Source organism: Macaca mulatta, chromosome 14 (genome assembly GCF_049350105.2).
Source record: "Macaca mulatta isolate MMU2019108-1 chromosome 14, T2T-MMU8v2.0, whole genome shotgun sequence".
NCBI classification, from domain to species: Eukaryota; Metazoa; Chordata; class Mammalia; order Primates; family Cercopithecidae; genus Macaca; species Macaca mulatta.
In genome coordinates, this window is record NC_133419.1 from 46,614,281 (window position 1) to 46,635,156 (window position 20,876).

General features: G+C 49.2%; 1 protein-coding gene across 2 annotated transcripts in view; it reads left to right on the plus strand.

The window, feature by feature from the left end:
• Positions 1-20,876, plus strand: part of PTPN5 (protein tyrosine phosphatase non-receptor type 5) — a 62,477-nt gene that overhangs the window by 14,932 nt on the left and 26,669 nt on the right. The window contains exons 2-4 of one of the 2 annotated variants that reach the window (XM_077960656.1): positions 2,598-2,685; positions 8,815-8,891; positions 9,100-9,227. Coding sequence is in view for 1 of the 2 variants with exons in the window: in NM_001265681.1 (NP_001252610.1) it covers positions 2,666-2,685; positions 8,815-8,891 (97 nt within the window). In the remaining variant the exon portion in view is untranslated. 2 annotated transcript variants of the gene reach the window in all.

The following is a 20,876-nucleotide window of genomic DNA, read 5'->3' on the forward strand; positions in this document are numbered from 1 at the left end:
ATCTCCCTCCAGCCCCCTCCTCCTCAGAGTACAGGGGGAAGCTGGTAAATTCAGTTCATACTGAACCTTTGGACCAGACCACAGACACCTGCAGGTCCAACAGTGCCTTTCTGTTGTCAGCAAGGGAGGGCACATGGTCCTGGGATGCCCCTCTTGTCCAAAGGCTGCCCCAGACAACTTGGCATTGTTCAAAGCCCTTTGCCCTTTCTAGAAGCTAGGTTCCCAGCCCTTTCCTGGGAGTTTATACATTGTCTACACCTGCTTCCCCACTACCAGCACCCTCATTTCTCTGCTGTGCCTTTGTTGGTTGTTTGCACAGGTCCTGAGCACCTGGTGTTCACCAGTCACCATGATAGTCAACATTCACCTTTCTCATTCACTGGTGGTCTTCATCACAATCCTGTGTGGAAGGTATTGTCATCCGTGTTAGACATATGAGAAAAATTTAAGGCTCAGAGTTATAAAGACACTTTCCCAGAGCCACACAGTTTGACTAGAGCAGAGTGGAGACCTGTCCCCAGGCAAGGCTTCCTAGAGCAATTGAAGATTAAGCTGAAGCTTAAAGTCTGAGTTGGATTTTAAGGAGGGGTGCGAAGAGGTGATGGCCTTCCAGGCAGGAGAGACAGCCTAAGCAAAGGGGTGACAGGAAGGATGTGCTTCGTGTTCACGGGGGTGATGAGGAGACAGTTATGGTCTGAAATCAGAGTGACTAGAGCAGGTGGCCCAGCAAGGGGGCAGTCCCCAGCTGCAGTCCCAGGCTAGGATGCCCCATCACTTACCTGATTGCCACACCTACCTTTTAGCTGGTCTCCTGCCTCCCAAGGCAAGAATCTATTCCTAGAACGGGTTGATTTTTTTTAATCCTTAATATCAGGTATGGAAGAAATGTCTCATTGTGCTCCTTAAATGAAATTAGTCCAGACTCAGAGCTCCCCAGCAACCCTACCCTGTAGGAAATTCAATCCCAGTCGTCACTGGAGTGACCTCAACCCACTGCCGTGACCACCATGCCAGGGATGTTTCAAGGAAACCCTGCTGATTATAGCTGAGATATCCCAGCCCCACCTGAAGAGCCCCTCTGGGTCTGCAGACCGTGTGTCTTCTGTCAGGGTGTCATGTGGGGTGCAGCAGAAGCCCTGGAACGGAGATCCAGCCCTCTCTATGCACTCAGTGCCACCCACCCACACACCAGGCACCGGTCATGGAACTGATGGGCTCTGTCACCTTCCCAGGCCCGGAGACCCCCTCCCCTTCCTCACACCCCCACCTCCCTGACCAAGAGACACCCCATCCCCAGGTGCTCCAGCTTTCACAGAACAAAGACTGGAAGGATAGCTCCTCCAGGAACTTGGCCTTTGATCCTGTAGCCAAGCTGTCTCTCCCAAGGGAGTGTAGGTCTGCCTTACCTCTCTGGAAAGAAGGGGAGGGATAAGGAAAAAATTTACAAGTGAGCGGTTCGGTAGAGTGTCCCATCCGACACCACACCCCCTTTCCACACTCCCTTTTTAGACTACATTTCTTTCTAGTCCTTGAATGTGCCCTGCTTTGTGTCAATTCCAGGCCTGTCTGCATGTCCTCATTCTACCTGGAGCACCCCACCCCCTCCTGTCTCATCCCACAGCCTCTCCCCCCAACTCCTCTTTCACATCTCATCAGAGATGACCCTTCCTGGGAACCAAAACTCTCCTGAGTCCTCTGCCTCCTTAGGGGTCTGGCTGGCACTCCCAGGGCACCCTGCTCGTCTCCCCGCACACGGGTCACCTGTGTCGCCATTGCCTTTTCTTCTTACCTACATCCCCCACGAGATGCTTGTCGTTCATTGTATTCCCAGGGTCCCACACGTAGCCTGAACATGGAAAGTGTTTAGTAAACGGGTTGAGCAAATGAATGGTCCAATCCCTGAATCAGACTCAAATGAAAAATGGACAACTGTTGCCCGAGCCCCTCAGCAGGCTGGGCCTACCCTACGCTTTTCATCTTCTCTTCCCTGGGGTCTCTGCCATGCCCACACCCTGCTTCTTCCACTCGGAGAAGAGCAGGGATGGAAGGGAAGTCATTCGTCTGGGCACATCCCAAGCAGAGAACACTCAGACCCTGTGTTTAGGATCCAGAACACTCAAGTTTGCAGTCTGCTCAGACGTGAGGACAGATGGCTGGACAGTGGACAGCTGGGCAAGGAGGGTAGGCAGCTTGGCAGGATGGAAATAGCAGTGAACTAAGCATTGGGAGTCCTGGGCTCAGAGCCTATTCATTCCACGAGTTTGCTGCACGCATCAGTCTGGGTTATTTGGTTGCCAGCAACAGAAGAGGACTCTGAGTAACTTAGGCAGAAAAGATATTTATTAGAAGGCTTCGGGGTATGATACAAATAACAGGTAACTGAGTTCTGATTCTGGGCTGTCTGTTGTAGCAAGGGGCAAGCAGGGCACCAGGGGAGGAGAAAGGTGACTCCCAACAGGAAATCAGGGTTTTGACTACCTGAAAACAAATTGTTGGCACACTGTGTGACCGGAGACTAGTCACTTAATCTCTCTTTGCCCCTGTTTTCCCATCTGGATGATCTGAAACTGCCCTCTCTCCTTCATTTATATCTCCAGCTTGCTTTTTGCTGAGAAAGCTTCCTGCGCTGGAAGATGGCACCCTTCCGCATCCAGACACCTTGGGAATGAATTATGAGGGAGCCAGGTGAGTGAGCATTTATGCCGTCCCCCTGCAGCCCACCCACTGAGGAGGCCAGTCCTCCATCTGGATGCTCTGGGGCACATGACTCATTCTCATGAGGTGGTCATCCTGATCATTCCTTTTCCATGAAACCAGCATGTCCTCTGCCCCCTGCCTGCTGAACATGCTGATGAAAATCTGGATGGCGTTATGGGCCTCTTCCTGGCTATGGTTTGGCCATCTTCTTTAATTGGGAGGCTCCTAGCTGGAATCTGCCTTCCTAGAGCCCCTAAAGCTACCAACCCTGAGACCCTGCCACTACCCCGCATTTGGCCTTTAACATGTACATCAACAGGCTCAGGCCCTGTGCTGAACACATGGGATGCAGAGGTGGTTGAGGGGGTGAGGATGCTCCAAAGTCGGAAGTTGGTGGGGGAGGCAGGTGCATAAACAGCTAACTATAGCAGCAGAACAAAGTAAGAGACAAAGGGACATATGAACCAGGTGTGTGGGGGAGCCCAGAAGTGGGAGGACGCAGTTCTTCCTGAGAGATCAGGGAGTGCTCCGTGGAAGACGTACCGCCTGAGTCGCACCTTGGAGAATGAGTAAGATTTGACAAAAGGGGAAAAGGATCTTCCAGGCTGAGGGAACAGCACAAACAGGGCTCGAAAGGAGGAATGGACAGGTTCAATTCAGCGAATAGAGATGTCAGGTGGGGTTGGAGCTTTAAGAGGGCGATAAGAGCCCCACATTGATAGTGAGGGGTGTTAATGGGGTACCAGGAGCACAAAGCCCAGAATAGAAGGCATGTCTGCCTGGGCTTGGCTCAGCCTCACACCCAGGAATCCTGGCTTCAGCATCCCAGTTCCCCCTTGCTCCTCAGCTATCTTGGAAGCAGGCTCAGGCTCCCTGACTGGCTCAGCAAACCAGCCAGCTGTTTCTCTACATAAGTCCTGGGCAAAGCTGGGACCTCATGTAAGGAGACTCCAGGATGTCTCCTAATAGCATCCCCCATCCCCCGCTCCACCCCCCAGGCAGAGGGGCGGTGCCTCTATTAGAACTTCACCCAGCCCACGGCAGCATCTGTTCTATGTCTTCTGCCCTGGCCGCGAGCTTCTGGAAAATGGGGTTGGGTGGTGTAGGCTGGGTCTCCAGCACCCAGCACTGGTGGCGTAGCTGCACGACACATTACCTTCACACATACGAACGAGCCAAGGAAGGTGATGACTTTTGAGTTACAATGGGCTTAGAGTCCAACCACCTTCTTTTCATAAGTGAGGCCTCAGACCCAGAGCGCAGAAAGCATTGCCCAAAACCACAAGCGTGATGGGAGGAGAGTGGAAACAGAGCAGCTTGGTTCATAGGAGCACTATTCACAAATAGCCAAAAGATGCAAACAACCCACATGTTCAACTGCTGAACAGATAAATAAAACATCGTCCATCCTACAGTAGAATATTATTCAGCCATGAAAAGGAATCCATGAAAAGGAATGAAGTACTGATGCATGCTGCGGACTTGGATGAACCTAGAAAACATTATGCTAAGTGCAAGAAGCCAAACACAAAAGGCTGCATATTTTATGATTCCATTTATATGAAATATCCAGAATAGGCAAACCCATAGATACAGAAAGCAGGTAAGCAGTTGCCAGGGGCTGGAGGGAGGAGGACAGGGAGTGACTTCTTAATGGGTACAGGATTTCCTTCTGGTATGACAAAAATATTCTGGAAGCAGATCATTATGATGGTTGCACAATGGTATGAATGTATTAAATGCCACTGGATTGTACTCTTTAAAATGGTCAAAATGTTGAATTTTATGCTATGGGAATTTTAGCACAGTAAAAAGAGTAGTTTCAGACCAGATCGGATGCTACCAGCTGGGTCTAAAGTCCATTCCTTAAACATAAGCTGCTGCTCCCCCACTTCCTGTTACAGACCTACCCAGCCAGACCAGGTGTGAGAGAGCCAGCATCACTCTCAGTGCAGGGAAGCCACAGGGAAGCCGTATGATCAAGTGGAAGAGGGCTTCCCCCGCCCCCGGGAGGCAGGATTTCTGGCTTCTAGGCTGCTGCTTGCCCACGTGCCTCTGCTGAGGCCTAGCCCCCATCTGCTGCTCCATCCCACTGACCAGCCTACTTCTGATTGCACCAGATGTTCCACACATCTTGGGTCTCCATGCCTCACTTTTTCTATTTGCTCTACCCAAGAAATCCTTTTCCCAACCCCTCATTCACCTAAAAACATATTTTAAAAAACAGCTCCTGGCCGGGCACGGTGGCTCACACCTGTAATCCCAGCACTTTGGGAGGCCAAGGCAAGCAGGATCACCTGAGGTCAGCAGTTTGAGACCAGCCTGAGTAATATGGTGAAACCTCGTCTCTACTAAAAATACAAAAATTAGCTGGGCGTGGTGGCGGGCACCTATAATCCCAGCTACTGGGAGGCTGAGGCCGGAGAGTCACTTGAACCGGGGAGGCGGAGGTTGCAGTGAGCTGAGATAGCGCCACTGCACTCCACCAGCCTGGGCAACAGAGTGAGACTCCATCTCAAAAATGAATTAATTAATTAAATTTAAAAACCATTAAAACCAGCTCCTGTGTCCCCTTTGAAGAAGACTTCCTCTTCCCCTTGCCCCTCCCCACAAATGAGCAGAGCCTTCCCCCCAAGGTGGTCACATGCATACATCGATTAAAGCAGGCATCAGGGTACAGTCGTGTCTGCATGTCTGTCTCCCTGAGAAGACTGGGAGCCTGCAAGGAGGGACCTGGATTATTCATCACTGTGTTCCTAGGGCAGCTCCAGGCCTTGCTCACAGGAGGTGCTGAGCACATGCCTGTTGAATGTGACGATGGCTTTGGGAAGCTGCTTTCACTCTGGGACATCCTCCATCAGTGAAGCGGGGGCAGGCTGGGTGATTTCCAAGTCCCTTCATCCCTAGTGTTCTCTGGTTATAAGGGAAGCAGTGGTGGGGGCAGCCCAGCAAGTGGCTGCTGTTGTCACAGGCTGGTTTTCTGTTCCTCTTGCCTGGCTGATAGAAGTGGGGAAGGAGAGAGCAGGAGCCGTAGCAATCCAATAAAATCAGCTATTTCTGCTCTTGGTGGGGAGGGAGGAAGGCAGCGCCCAGAGACTGGGTTCCCCATCCAGCCTGAATGGGCCATCTGTTTTCTTTGGAAAGCTAATTAAACCCTCCTCTGGACAGCCTGGACATGCAGGCTTTGGCTGGGGTTGCCTGGAGTCCTTCGACTACAGGGAAGAGCAGCAGGCTCTTGCTCCATTTTCCCCTGCAGTCAAGAGGTGCTACTCGTTCTGCTTTTCTGGTTATGAAATTAGTCATTTTCTAGGAAGCTTATTTATAGAGTCCACTGCACACATGCAGCACTGAGCTATTCTGAACACAGCTTGGGGCCTGAGAGGCTTAAGGTGTGAAAGCAGGTGTGAGTCACACATGGGTCCCCTTCCAGAGGTATCTGGATACTGTGCTTTTCTGTACCCAGCCAGGGGTCAGCCCTCATGGTGCTGCCGTCCAGCTGGGTGCTCTTTAGGGTAAGGAAAGAACAAGTTTAGGATTGGAGGTTTGGGGGTGGGTGCTCTCAAACACAATCCCTGTGGCCACCACCAACTGAATATAAAATGTGGGGCAAGTCAGACTCCATCCTCTGCCTCAGTTTCTCCTCTGTAAAATGAGAGGCCTTCCAGGTCTGTGATTCTCTGACTTCTGTGGACAATAGCTATGGAGGAGAGCTCCCAGCTACTTAGCAAAGACCCATCCACAAAGCAGCTCAGATGATGGCTGTGTTTGAGGCTCCTAATGTTTTCTCAAGAACATCAGGTCAACATTTATTTATTCCATAAGTCTTTGTTTATTGAACATCCTGCTACGAACCAGGCACTGTGCGAGGCTTTGAAGATATGATGGTAAATAAAACAGAAATAGTGGACTCTGCCTTCATGAAAGCTACAGTCTAATGATGAAGACAGGTGTTGAATAATGGCATAAATTACAGTGACATTTCTAACTGTGTCAAGTGCATACCATGAGTAAAAAGTACTAAGAGGTAGAGCTAGAGAACCTCTCTAGGTAGTAGGTAGAGAGAAAAACATGTGAAAGGCACTGTGAGGAAAGAACCTTCCCAGTGTGGCTGGAGTGCAGAGGTCAAGGAGGAGAGGGACATGGGGTGAGGCTGGAGGGATCAACAGGGACCAGACCACCCAACATCTAGTGAACTATGCCAAAGGATTTTTCTCTTTGTTCTAAGTACAATAAGGATGCCATGAAAATATTTTTTCAAGAAAGGTTGTGTGATAAACATTGAGTTTTGAGGAATTGATTCTGGCTCCTCTCTTCTGGGGAAGAGTTCTCCATGCCACTTTCCATTGCCTGGGGCAGAGGGGACTTCCACATCCAGTTGTGCAGGTTGTAAACTGCACAGATTTTCTATGCCATAAGCATTGGAGCCATGTGGAGAATGTTTTGGAGGCCAGCCTGAGTGGATGCCAGCAACCAGTTAAAATACTGCCACAGCAATCTAGGCAAGAGATAATAGTGACTGGGACCGAGATGGGGTGGGAGAAAGATGAAGGGACTCCAGAGACATTTAAAGAAAGCGCTTAAAGTTACCTTGAAGGAAGTGACCTCTCTGCAGGAGTGCTGGGGGGCTCTAGGACTTGTGATTCTCAGAGACCCTGGCAATTGGGTTGAGGAAAAAATAAAATAATATAATGCCAGTTGAAAAAGAAGATATCAAAGAGAGAAGGGACACCCTGAACCTGGCCTTTCTGCCCTTAATTATTTAAAATCTGGAGTTAGGCATGAAACAGGCCCCAGGGCCAGTCTAAGAAGCAGGATAGCAGGACTCAGGGGCAGAGAGGCAGCTGAGCCTCTGAAATTCCTGGAAGTACGCTAGCAAGGCTATGTCAAGGGTTCTTTTGGTTGCCAGTTTCAGAAATCACATCCCACTGGCGTAAGCTAAAATGTGGAGATTTATTGGAAGGATCCATGGCCATCTTGTGGTCTGGACGGACATATTGTCCAAGACTCAGTACAAATGGGAACAACGCGGCTCTCAGGCCCTCATCAGCAGATGTTTGCAGGTCTTCTCTCCGGGGCACTCTGGCTTTCATGATTCAGCCAAGCAAAGTGCACCAGAATGCATTTTCAACGTGCAAGGGAGAAGATCTGATTGACCCAGCCTGGTTTGTGTGTCCAGCCTTGAATCAGTCATCAGCTACTGCCAAGGGTCAGAGACATGAAAGGCAGACAAGGCCACTAGAGCCCACGCGGCATTTCAGGCCATTCCCAGGGTAGAACCCCTGTGAGCCAAGTGGTTGCTCTCAAGATATATCTAAAGATGCTTCATGGGGTCTGGCTGATCTCCAGCAACCTTTTTCCAGCTTACTAGGTAAAGGAGAAAAACTAGACCCCCATACTGTCCTATAAGGTGCCCTGATAGGCTAGAAAGAGGGTTCTCTGATTTCAGGAAGGAAACATTTAGACTATACAAAACATGTATGTAACTACTTTTTATAGCTATTTCTGGAGAAGAGTTCTGCATGCCACTTTTCACTGCCTGGGGCAGAGGAGACTTGCACTTCTTGGAGAGCTGGACACAGGATTGTGGGTTACTCAGAGCCCTCTTCTTGTCCACCCATGGTTCAAAACCACTGGAACTAGGACACAGAATGGCACAGCAGCGAGAGCATGAGCCCGGAGTCCTAAGCCATAATTTCAAACTCCTCTCTATTCTGTTGAGCTGTGTGACCTTGGGCAAGTTACTTAACCTCTCTGAGCCTGTTTAATGATCCCTCATTCATGAGATCATAGTGAGGATTTAATGTGGTAAAGTTTGCAAGGTGCTTGCATATAGTAAATCCTCCTTCTGTGGTAGAGATGATGATGGTGGTGATGATGATGATGGTTGTGATGATACTGCTGCCACTGATTCCACAAGGAAGACACATGCAAAATTCTGCTCCTGCCTCTGCAGCTTGACCCGTCAATAGGCTGATATTTTCCTCAGGTCCCTTTGATGGGGTGGAGTTATCCAAAGGGATCCAGAATACAGGAGAGGGAGGCTTCTTATCTTTGCTCAGGGTTTTTGTCTTGATTCTGGCTCAACAGCGTCATCTCACCTTTTCCATCCTGCTGCAGGAGTGAGAGAGAGAACCACGCTGCTGATGACTTCGAGGGAGGAGCCCTGGACATGTGCTGCAGTGAGAGGCTACCGGGTAAGTCTTCCCAGCACCCAGGTCCTCCCCAGACCTCAGAGCGGAGAGAGAATGCCCCGGCTGATGCCGGGGCTGGAGTAAAGCCTAGCTAGCTGTGAACTTGAGTGAGAAAAACCATGCGGCTGCTCCATAGCTCTTCGTTTAAATGGGGACTTGTTTTTCTAATCCCTGATGCCTTCTGACCTGTTATCATTTGGAGCTGCTCTAGGCTCACATGGAGGGAAGAGCAGGCCACTGAGGGTGTGCTAGGAAGTGAAGAGAAGGATGAAGAGCTGGGGAGTCCGGGGCTCCTAGGGAATGACCACTGACCATTCAGTGCTGGGCTGACTTCAAGAGGTAAGGATAGGAAACAAAACCTGAAGGCAGCATGAGCCAAGGATGGGGTGGGGGATGTGGAGAACTACCTGACCTCCCTGTTGAGAAGCCCGGCTCGAGGGTGAAACTGTGCTGCTTGAGTCCAGTTGACCACACTTGCAGGGAGCCAGGCCATTGCAGCCACCATGGAGACATTACCAAGGCACTCTTGTCCACAGGGTGGCAGCTTGTCCCAGTTGTAGCCCCATGACCCATGCCATGATAAATAGCCTCAGAAGGAAGAAAAAGAAGGTGGGGGGGAGAGTTTCACATTTTTAAATAAGTTTTTATTGTTCTTTTCCTTCGTATAACAAAAGGTTGACTGTCAAAATATTAGAAAATAAATACAAATAGAAAAAAGAAAAATCACCATAATCCTGTAACACAGCATGTATTTTTATATCTCTCCTTCCAAACATTTTGTTAGAAGACACGTCTTTTGGGCCGGGCACAGTGGCTCACACCTGTAATCCCAGTACTTTGGGAGGCCGAGGTGGGCGGATCACAAGGTCAGGAGATCAAGACCATCCTGGCTAACACGGTGAAACCCTGTCTGTGCTAAAAATACAAAAAAAATTAGCCGAGCGTGGTGGCGGGCACCTGTAGTCACAGCTACTTGGGAGGCTGAGGCGGGAGAATGGCGTGAACCCGGGAGGCGGAGCTTGCAGTGAGCCAAGATCACGCCACTGCACTCCAGCCTGGGCAACAGGGCATTACTCCATCCAGAAAAAAAAAAGAAGAAGAAGAAGAAAAGTCTTTTGAACTCTTAACTTTGAAATCCCAAACCCGTAGCTTGTCAGAGACCTCATGATTGGCAAGGAACCTTAGAATGGAGTCTTCATGTGACACTCTTTAAGACAGACACTGGAAACAATCAGGTATGAGTCTAAAGCGATGACTCTTCAAAATAAGTGGTATTTTATTCATACCACACACTCAGTGCCCCGGCTCCTGAGGAAGCCCTTTGGTGCAGTTCATACCTTAACCAGTAGGGGGTGCCATTGCTCAAAACACTTCAGACAGCCTGTTGAGATAGTCTACGACGGACGCCATCTGTCTTGAAGAGGAGAATTCTCTGAAAAGATGTGAGAACTGCCTGAATATCTGAATGGCTGTCTTGTGGAAGGAGCAGCAGATCTATTCTGTGTATCTTAGGATGACGTAAGCCCAAGGCATTGAAATCAAAGACAGGCTTGTTGGCCCATAGACACAGAACTCTCTGTCCAGTCATAGAACTCGATAATTCCAGAAGGAGAAATGAGTGTTCTGTCACAGGAGGCATTCAAGTACTGGATAGATAGACAGTGGAGAGGAAATTTCCACAATGGGTGGGAGGTCCAGATGACATCAGAAGTTCCCTTCAACTATTAAACGGTTCTGTGATTCAGATATGAGTCATAGAATTCGGAGATGACGCTACAATCAGGGATGGCCCCACTGGCTAGAAGAAATCTGCAGAAAATAGGACAGGATGAGCAGGAGTTCAGAGAGTAGCACGGTGTGGAGGACAAAAGAGCATGGGGTTTGACGTTTGAGTCTGCCTGTTCTGCTTCAGGCTGTGTGTTTATGCACGAGTCCCTTAACCTTGCTGGAGCTCCAGTCCCTCAACTGTGAATAGAAACAATAGCAATATGAATATTTATCCTCACAAGGGTCCTGGGGGAATAAATAAATTTTACCAGTCAGTCATTCACTCAAGTATTTATGAGCACCTGCTGGGTCTCAGGTTCTGTAATAGGTGCTAGAGATATAGTGGTAAATAAAACAGACATAGTCCCTTCCCTAAGGAAAGTTCATGGACAAGTTTGGCTCTGAGCTGCTTCTGCAAAATGAGATGAAGCCACAGCAGAAAGGCTTGCAGTAATAAGCATAATATGTTAATCCCAATGTTCTCTCCCATTTCTCCCCGAAAACCAGCAACCAGTGTAGAATAGAAGAGTATTGGTCATGTAATATCCTAGGAAATCAGTGTCATTTGCTACCCCCATCTTACAGATGAGAGGACTAAGGCCCAGGGAACTTAGGCAGTCCGTTCAAGGTCACTTAGCTGGTAGAGGGAGGATTCACTCCAGGCAGTCTCTCTCAGTAGCCCATGTCCTCACCACTACCTTGTTCTGCCTCTGTTGTCCCCATGGAACTATTGTCGTCTTCTGGCAACCTGTGGACTGAGGCAGAAAGAGTTAAGGTGTGTTTGTGCCAGATAGGAGTTTGGAGGAGATAGACAATGTCACTGTGCCTGTCCCCATCTGTGTCCTTCCTCTGGGAAGTCCTGCTTGCAGAGGCCGAGCAAGTTGTGTGACCCTCTAGACTCCCATGATGCCATCCTCAGAGGGGATTGCAGTAATTATTTGCCGCCTCCATGGGGTCATGAGCTCTCTGAAGGCAAGCGCCTCTCTGTGTCATCTCTGCATCCTCCATGTCCAGCATGTATTCCCTCATTTCTTCATTCTGTCACTACTGATTGAGCACCTACGTGTGCTAGACACTGTTGTAAGCATTAGAGATTAAATAGAAATCCAAACTGAAAAAATGGCCCACCCTCCCAGGACGGGATTATGTGCTGGTCAAGAGCAGGGACTCCAGACCTCAGCTTGGCCCCACCACTTACCAGTGGGATGATCATGGACAAGCTACTGAATCCTTCTGGGCCTCCCATTCACAATATAGCAAGAACAATATTCAGTGCTGTGTCGAGTTGTTAGAGGATTCAGTGAATTAACAGAAAGTTTAGCACAGTGCCTGGCATGTAGCAAATGCTGTACAGACATTTGCTATTAAGGCAAAAATAGACAACAAATAAGTAAGTCATGCCACATAGTTTGGCTAATAGTGGTAAGTGCTGTGAAGACAATTAAAGCCATGAAGAGAGGGATGGGAAAAAACTGGGGGATGGTTCGGCACTGTGAATAGGGTAAATTCATATTGTGAATTTGTGGAATTCTGCTCTACACCACAGCCTGGTGTAGAGTAAACTTCCACAAATGTTTGCAAAGGACACTGACCTGTACTGCAACTTGGACATAAAAGGAAATGGGGGTTTGTAGGCCAAGGGAGTTGGAGTGTTAGGCCTTTAGAAGGAGCCCATGAGCACTACAGGCAATTGCATAATGATGGTATAAAAATCCAGCCCTCAAGAACTGTCTCCCCTCCTGGCTGTCTTGCCCAGAGGTGAGGCAGAGTGAGGGCCAGCCATGCCTAGTGGCTCATTCGTTCCCACACCCACCTCCGGATAGGGGCATCATGGCCAACATTCCCAGCCACCGTGGTCATCCAGATCTGAGCCAACACGGGGCAGGTCATACAGTTCCCTCAGAGCTTTCTGGTGTGGAAACATCCTCAGCATCACCAACACCCCCTGGCACCCCCTGCCACAATGCCCAGGGCCAGGCATGCTGCCTCACAGCCCCTGGGACACCTCACAGTGTGCTCGCACCCTCGTGTTTGTGCTCACTTGTCACAGCCGCATGCTCCCCGATGCACATGCATGTACCCACGCAGTCACCCAGACACGTGGCCTCCCTCTGTCTCACACAGCCCTGCAGGGGCGGACGCACACCTCCAGGCTCACACACCTGCATGCTTTCCTCTTGCACACTCACCTCTCTCAGCTCCATCCCTCCATCCCGCGGCTTCCACTCTGCTTGCTTCCTGGAGATGTGCTTGCTCTCTCGTTCCCTCCTTAGGTGTCTTTCTCTCTCTCCCACAACTGTACCCCTTCTTCACACACACTCAAAAATGACTAGGCAGACTCCTTTTCTCCCTCTCCATTCTCTATCCTCTTCCCAGGCTCTCAGTCATGCCCAGCTCCCAGGTACTGTGGGGGCACTGAGTGTCTACCCCACTGCCTTCTGTACCCCCATGCACATACACATGCATATGCATGTGTTTTTCTCCTCCCTCGTGCACACACTTTTTTTCATGTGGTCACCCTCCTTTTCTCTTTCACTCTTCCTTTCTTGCTCACTTCGTTTGCTCATAGTCACCCAAACACTTTGGTGCATTCAAACTCACACTCTCACTTCTTCTATGTGTAGGTGTTCACATTTGCAAGACACCAGGCGGTACTGCTAATGCTGGGGCCTCCACTCCTTCCCCAACCAGCACCAGTACAGGCCTAGCCCAGTATAGTCCTAGCTCCCAGCAGTTGCCACGGAGGTACAAGGTAGAAGGAGATAGATAAAGCAACAGTGGGTGCCAGTGGGGGCCAGCACATGGAATACAGCAATATCGCCAGGCATTGCTCTCAGCATCTTCATCATGCAGACTCGTGGGCAGGCCTGCAGGGACCAAGGTCAGACTACCAATAAAGACCCTCACCGTATACCACCCCTGCTCAGTCCTGCACTGCAAAGGCCGTCACTTGCATGCATGCATGTGGGCAGGCCAGTCTGTATGTCCAAGCTTGGTCCACACTCCACCCTAATAGCTACCCCTTGGCCACCCCTCCAACCTGAAGATGCATAAGCAGGAGACTGTCTACCCTCACAGGGATGTACCTGAGCAAGAGACCCGTGCAGGCTTCAAGCCATTTGGGCAGGAAATCCTGAAGTCCTAGTAGTTAGAGTATAGCCTGGAAAGGGGAACATGGACACCAGATGGTAAGAGACTCTAGTTGAGTATATATCCTGAGCCCTGTGGACTTCTCTGCTTATGGGGAGTGACATGGACAGAAGAGACGGGGCCCAGGGCCCAGGTCTAAGGACAACACTGCTCTTGGAAACAGAGTACTCCTGGAGCCTTTCTGCGGGCGGCTGGCGGGAGCCGTGACAATCCCTACCAACCTGAGATTTCAGTGTGTCATGATTAGCTGGCTTTATGCATGGTCATGAGTATGCTGAAGGCCTGAGTAGGCCATTGCACCTTTGGTAGGAACAGCTGGCCTCTTGGGCTGGTGATTCTGAGACCTACTCTCCACCTTAGATCCTGATGTCTTGCAACCTGTCCCCAGTCCAGCCCTAGGCACTCTGCTCTGTATCATTGTGGGTATTCAGTGGACCCTCCCTTCAGGCCGAGGACAAGGTCTAGGTCTCAGCAAGAAGCCACTGCCCATCCCGAGTGCCAGTTTTTAAAGTAAAGGAGATGGAGGCCTGAATCAAGGAAAGCTTTGTCACCCTAATCCTGCAGCACCTATCTCTGACCAGCAGCAAGGAACAGGTCATAGCGTGCATAGCCTTCCCACCATGCCACAGATGAGGTCTTGCACCAGTAGCCAACAAGGTCAGTTGAAAAGGCAGCCTGATTCTTTTATCCACTCAAATTTATTGAGCACCTACTCCATGTTCCATGCTTGCCAGACACTAGTGATACAGTGACAAGACAGACAGGGTCCCTGCTCCTAAAGAGTTTAGGGTGCCATGGAAGGGTACAGCCATTATGCAACCCTATCTTGGTGGGTCAGGGAAGGCTTCCTCTAAGAAGTGACCTAGAACATGAATAAGGTCTTGGTTCATGTCTTCAGGAACCTGCTGTGTCAAGCATTTTAAGGAGCAGGTTTACCTCATAATGGGCCTCATCCCTGATCAGCTAGCCCGTTTTCACAAAGCCCCCCAGAGTGGTGCTTAGTACTGGTTCAAGCTGGTCTGTGAGCAGGTGCAGGAGCCCAAATGGACAAACTTCAAGAAGATGGACCTGGTTGTAGTAGTACTAAGATATCACCGGTAGCTGTCAACACTCAGTGGTAGAGGTTCTGTTGATTTTTATTTCTTTTTTTTTTTTTTTTTTTTTTTTTTTGAGACGGAGTCTCGCTATGTCGCCCAGGGTGGAGTGCAGTGGCCGGATCTCAGCTCACTGCAAGCTCCGCCTCCTAGGTTTTTACGCCATCCTCCTGCCTCAGCCTCCCGAGTAGCCAGGACTACAGGCGCCCACCACCTCGCCCGGCTAGTTTTTTGTATTTTTTAGTAGAGACGGGGTTTCACCGTGTTAGCCAGGATGGTCTCGAACTCCTGACCTCGTGATCCACCCATCTCGGCCTCCCAAAGTGCTGGGATTACAGGCTTGAGCCACCGCGCCCGGCCGATTTTTATTTCTTTGTTGAATTGATGGTTCTGTTTTCATTCAAGACTTTAAATGCATTTAGAGATATTTATTGTCATTGATAGTACAATGAGTTTTTTACTTGAGTCTTCAGAATGGATAAAGTAAAATGAAACACCATTTGGATGTGCTAAGAACACTAATTGGGCAGTATTCTGTAACAGTGCCATTGTATTGAGAAAGGAAGTACCATCCCAGATGCCCACTGGTCAGCAAAAGTGAGGCTAACTATTCTCAGACACCAGGATGGAGCCCATCTAGTTAGGCCTTGGGGTGCTATGGCCAGGCAGACAGACCTGGGTTCAAATCCCGGCTCTACTGTTGACCAACAGCATGATCTGAGGTGAATTATCTAACTGCTGTGAGTTCCAAATTCCTCACTCTAAAATAAGGGTAGTAATATGATGAGATCTTCACAGAGATTTTGTGAGGATTAAATGAGTTCATGGACGTAAAGTGCTTATTACACAGTGCTCTATAAATGGTAGCTAATAGTGACAGTGATGATTATTCCAGGATATGGAATGTGAACAGAAAAAAACCTTTGCATCAGGCCGGGCGCGGTGGCTCAAGCCTGTAATCCCAGCACTTTGGGAGGCCGAGACGGGCGGATCACGAGGTCAGGAGATCGAGACCATCCTGGCTAACACAGTGAAACCCCGTCTCTACTAAAAAATACAAAAAACTAGCCGGGCGAGGTGGCGGACGCCTGTAGTCCCAGCTACTTGGGAGGCTGAGGCAGGAGAATGGCTTAAACCTGGGAGGCGGAGCTTGCAGTGAGCTGAGATCCGGCCACTGCACTCTAGCCTGGGTGACAGAGCCAGACTCCGTCTCAAAAAAAAAAAAAACAAAAAAAACCTTTGCATCTTTGTGTTCCTGTGCCCAGGGCTTGGGCCTCAGGTCCAGGCCAGTTCTACAGCAGTGGAGTGGGGTAGTGTAGCCGGTGGTCCTTCTTGACTCCCCATCGCAGGTCTGAGACCTCACTGAACCAGCACAGCCACAGGCCAGGAGTGCTTTCTGCTTGCATAGTCAAGGGGCCAGGGTTGGTGGGGAGAATGATCCTCCATTTTCCTTCACCAGGGTAGAAACAGTTCTCATATTCTAGGGAGTTGCCTGGATGTATGATGACACTTAAAGACAGTCTTTGCAACTGAAAGAAGGAATGCATCTGGTCCAGTCCCCTGCATCTTCAAAGGTTGATGCCAAAGCCCTTTTAGACAAATGAGCATCCATCATACTCCTAAGATATGCAGTGACAGATGCCATTACCTTTCTCTTTGGTCTGGCTCAGGGACAAATCACCCCAGCTCTCAGAAAGTTCTTTATATCTGGGGGAAAACAAAAAACAAAAAACAAAAAAAACTCATCCTTCCATTTAAGCTCATTTCTTCATTTCAGATCTCAGCATCTGTTTTGGTTGTCTATTGCTGCCTGACTATCTCAAAACGTAGTGGCTTGAAACAACCACCATTTTATTTGCTCATGACTTGGAGGGTCATGCAGGGTTTAGATGGGTGGTTCTTCCATTCCATGTGGCATCAGCTGGGGTCACTCATTCAGCTGTACACACCTCGTTCTGTGCTGGGATAGAATGTCCGAGAAAGTTTTTATTATACATCTGGCACCTCAGTGCTCCTACCTTGGGCTTCCTCACAGCATGATGGTCTCGTGGTAGTTGGATTCTTATGTGATTATCCAGAAGGAGCACTCTAAGAGGGGCAAAGAAAAAAAGAAGGCCCAGCTCCAGAAGTTACACAGGGTCACTTCACTACATTTTGTTGATCAAAGCCAGTCACAGGGTCAGCCTAGATCCAGGGGATGGGAAGTAAATGCCACCTCTGGATAGGAGGAGTACAGAGAGTCTGTGGCCATCCTTCATCCACCTGAACTTCCTCTTTATAAGCTTTCACATCCCTCCTAACACTAACTTCTTCCGCTCCTAAAGCTTCCTACCCTCGGCCTTCATCTCATGTCTCATTCTTTTCCCCAACCTTGCATTATGTGAGCTACTGACCCTTTGTTGCTTAAATCTTTGGCTCTTTTGCTCTTCTCTTTTCTTTGGCTCTCCTCCCTGCCACTTCAAAGAGCACAACTGTGTGCAGTCCCACCCCTAACATCTGTAAGGCTGTATATGTTATGTCTGGATAGCTAACTGTTTGGAAGCAAGCTGATAAGCTTTGAAAGGAAATATGTTGTCCTTCCACCCTGACAAATACTCATTTGTAAGGAGTTTAAAAGCCTGGTTCAAATGGAGAATTCTGAGTTCTGCACCAAAATATGGGGTCTAGGGAAAGCCAGTCTCCAGTCCACCCCAGCTCTGTCCAGCACCATAAGGACACTCATGAGCACTTGGGTAGATGGGTACCCCAGCCCACACATCTGAGCTCCAAACACACCTCCTGCAAACAGTCACCTTAGCCAGTTCTAGGAATACACACAGCATGGTGTACTCTCATAAAGCAGTCAGTAAAGAGGGCCACCAGGTCCAGGAATCAGGCTGAGGACCGTTTGACCAGGGAATCTTGTTGGGGGGGGGTGGGTGTGGAGTGTGAATATGTGGCCTTACAGGAGGAATGTCCCTTTGGTTCCCTGGACTCCTAACCTGTGAGGAGGAGCATACCTGGTGGCGGATTGGAGCAGGGCCCTTCAAAGCGTGAGATCAGGATGAGGGACATTTTTGTAAGGACAGTGCTGAGTGTGTCTGCCCTTGTATTGGGCATTGCCTTTCACTGATGGACTTGGACGAGCCCCTGTATTGCTCCGTCTGTCTCATGAGGCATTTCCACTGTGAAATGAGAAGCAATTTTTTTCATGGGAGTTATAAGAATTCAGTGAGACAATGGATGTGAATGGGGTTTGTAAACCATAAAGTCTTATTCACAGCTCATTTTTTTATGGTTTCTTATTGTTGGATTCAGAAGCCCTGGATGTGAATGAATTTGGACTCTGCCCCTTTTGAGCTTGGATCTTGCTTGAATCACTTTACATCTCTAAACTTTGGAATTTCACACACATACATATGAAAATGATGCATGGGACAGGTGGGGATGTTTATTAGGACCTTGGTGCTATTTTTAATTCCAAGTGATTAAAACCTGAAGGATGGGCTGGATGCAGTGGCTCAGTAATCCCAGCATTTTGGGAGGCTGAGATGGGTGGGTCACATGAGGTCAGGAGTTCAAGACCAGCCTGGCCAACATGGTGAAACCCTGTCTCTACTAAAAATACAAAAACTAGCTAGGCATGGTGGCTTGTGTCTGTAATCCCAGCTACTCAGGAGGCTGAGGCACAAGAATTGCTTGAACCCGGGAAGCAGAGGTTGCAGTGAGCAGAGATCATGCCACTGCACTCCAGCCTGGGTGACAGAGTGAGAATCTGTCTCACACACACATACAAAAAAAGTGAAGGATGTAAGGTACCAGGAAGAGTTACCAGCAAAGAGGGAACAAGGCTGTCTGAACCAGACATAAGCCAGATGTCAGCTGGGGTAATGTTGCCTTTTAAAATACAGATGAGAAGCCTGCCCAGAATTTCCCATTGCACACCATTTTCCTAAATAAGACAAGGCTTTGCATAGAGCATCCCTCTTCTGAGGACCAGTCACTAGCCTGCCCCCTCTCAGCCCTATTTGGGTTGTGCCTGACATGACTATTAGATATTGAAAAAGATCATCTTTTTTTTTTTTTTTTTTTCACTTTTTTTGATACAGAGTCCCACTCTGTCGCCCAGGCTGGAGTGCAGTGGCGCGATCTTGGCTCACTGCAACCTCCGCCTCCTGGGTTCAAGCAATTCTCCTGCCTCAGCCTCCCAAGTAGCTGGGATTACAGGCACACACCACCATGCATGGCTAGTTTTTATATTTTAGGAGAATATAAAAATATAGTTTTTTTTATATTTGATGGCATGAGCCACCGCGTCTGGCCCAAAAAAGACCATCTTTTTTCCCACATCCCTGTTGAACATCACCTAGCTTGAGACAAACCTTTATCAATCACAAGCAAGACCATTTGGAATTGTGCGTTAGTCCTCTACCCAGCCCAGTGCCACCCTCTGCCAGTCTTGAGTAGCTTCCCAGTGGGTCCTGGTATCCAGCAGCAGGGCAACCCCCAGCCTCTTAGGCCTGTCTCTCCTCAATGGGAATGCAGCCTGCTATGAAAGTCCGTATTACCTGAGGGAGGGATAAACCGCTTACATTAGTTATATTTTGCTACATAACAAATTACCCCTAAAACTTTGCAATTCAAAACAAATAAAAACATTTCTTATCCCCCACAGTTTCTAAGTTAGGAAACCAGGAATGACTTAGCCACATGGTCTAAGTCAATCTGGCCTGATCTCTCACAACATCTCAAGATGTTGACCAGGGCTGCAATAATCCCAAAACTCAACTGTGGCTGAAGAATCCACTTCTTTTTTTTTTTTTTTTTTTTTTTTTGAGACGGAGTCTCGCTGTGTCTCCCAGGCTGGAGTGCAGTGGCGTGATCTCGGCTCACTGCAAGCTCCGCCTCCCAGGTTCACGCCATTCTCCCGCCTCAGCCTCCCAAGTAGCTGAGACTACAGGCGCCCGCCACCACGCCCGGCTAGTTTTTTTTTTTTTTTGTATTTTTAGTAGAGACGGGGTTTCACCATGTTAGCCAGGATAGTCTCGATCTCCTGACCTCGTGATCCACCCGCCTCGGCCTCCCAAAGTGCTGGGATTACAGGCTTGAGCCACCGCGCCCGGCCTTGAAGAATCCACTTCTAAGCTCACTCACAGGTGATTGGCAGACTCCAGTTCCTTGCAGCCTCTGGGCCAGAGGTCTCAGTACCTCACCATACAGGCCACTCCACAGGCTGCCTCAGCGGCCACACTGCAGGGCAGCTGGTTCCCCACAGAGTGAGTTATCCAAGAGAAGGCACACGAGGGAGCAAGAGTTGTGTCCAAGATGGAAGTCACAGTCTCTTAGGACCTAATCCTGGAAGTGACATGCCTTCACTTCTGCTGTGTGCTATTGGTCACGAAGACTCACTCTGGTACCACGTAGGAGGGACTGCACGTGGATGTGAAGACCAGGAGGCAGGGTTCACTGAGGGCCACCTTGGAGGCTGTCTGCCATATTACTTAAAAGTTGACTCCCTGTAGGCTGGGCACAGTGGCTCACGCCTGTAATCCCAGCACTTTGGAAGGCCGAGGCTGGCGGATCACGAGGTCAGGAGATCGAGACCATCCTGGCTAACATGGTGAAACCCCATCTCTACTAAAAAATACAAAAAAATTAGCCAGGCGTGGTGGCGGGCGCCTGTAGTCCCAGCTACTTGGGAGGCTGAGGCAGGAGAATGGCGTGAACCCGGGAGGCAGAGCTTGCAGTGAGCCGCACTCCAGCCTGGGTGACAGAGTGAGACTCTGTCTTTTTTTTAAAAGAAAAAAAAAGAAAGAAAGATTGAATCCTTGTAATCCAAAGGGGCATAGTCTCAGGATATGCCTACGTACAAAACGATGCACAAGGTAAAAGTGCACCCACAACAAGAGAAAAATACATCAAAAGGAAACCAACGCCTTTCTCAATGAGGCAAGAGTATGGATGACTTGGTTTTTCTTTATGCTTTTATTGTAGGGGC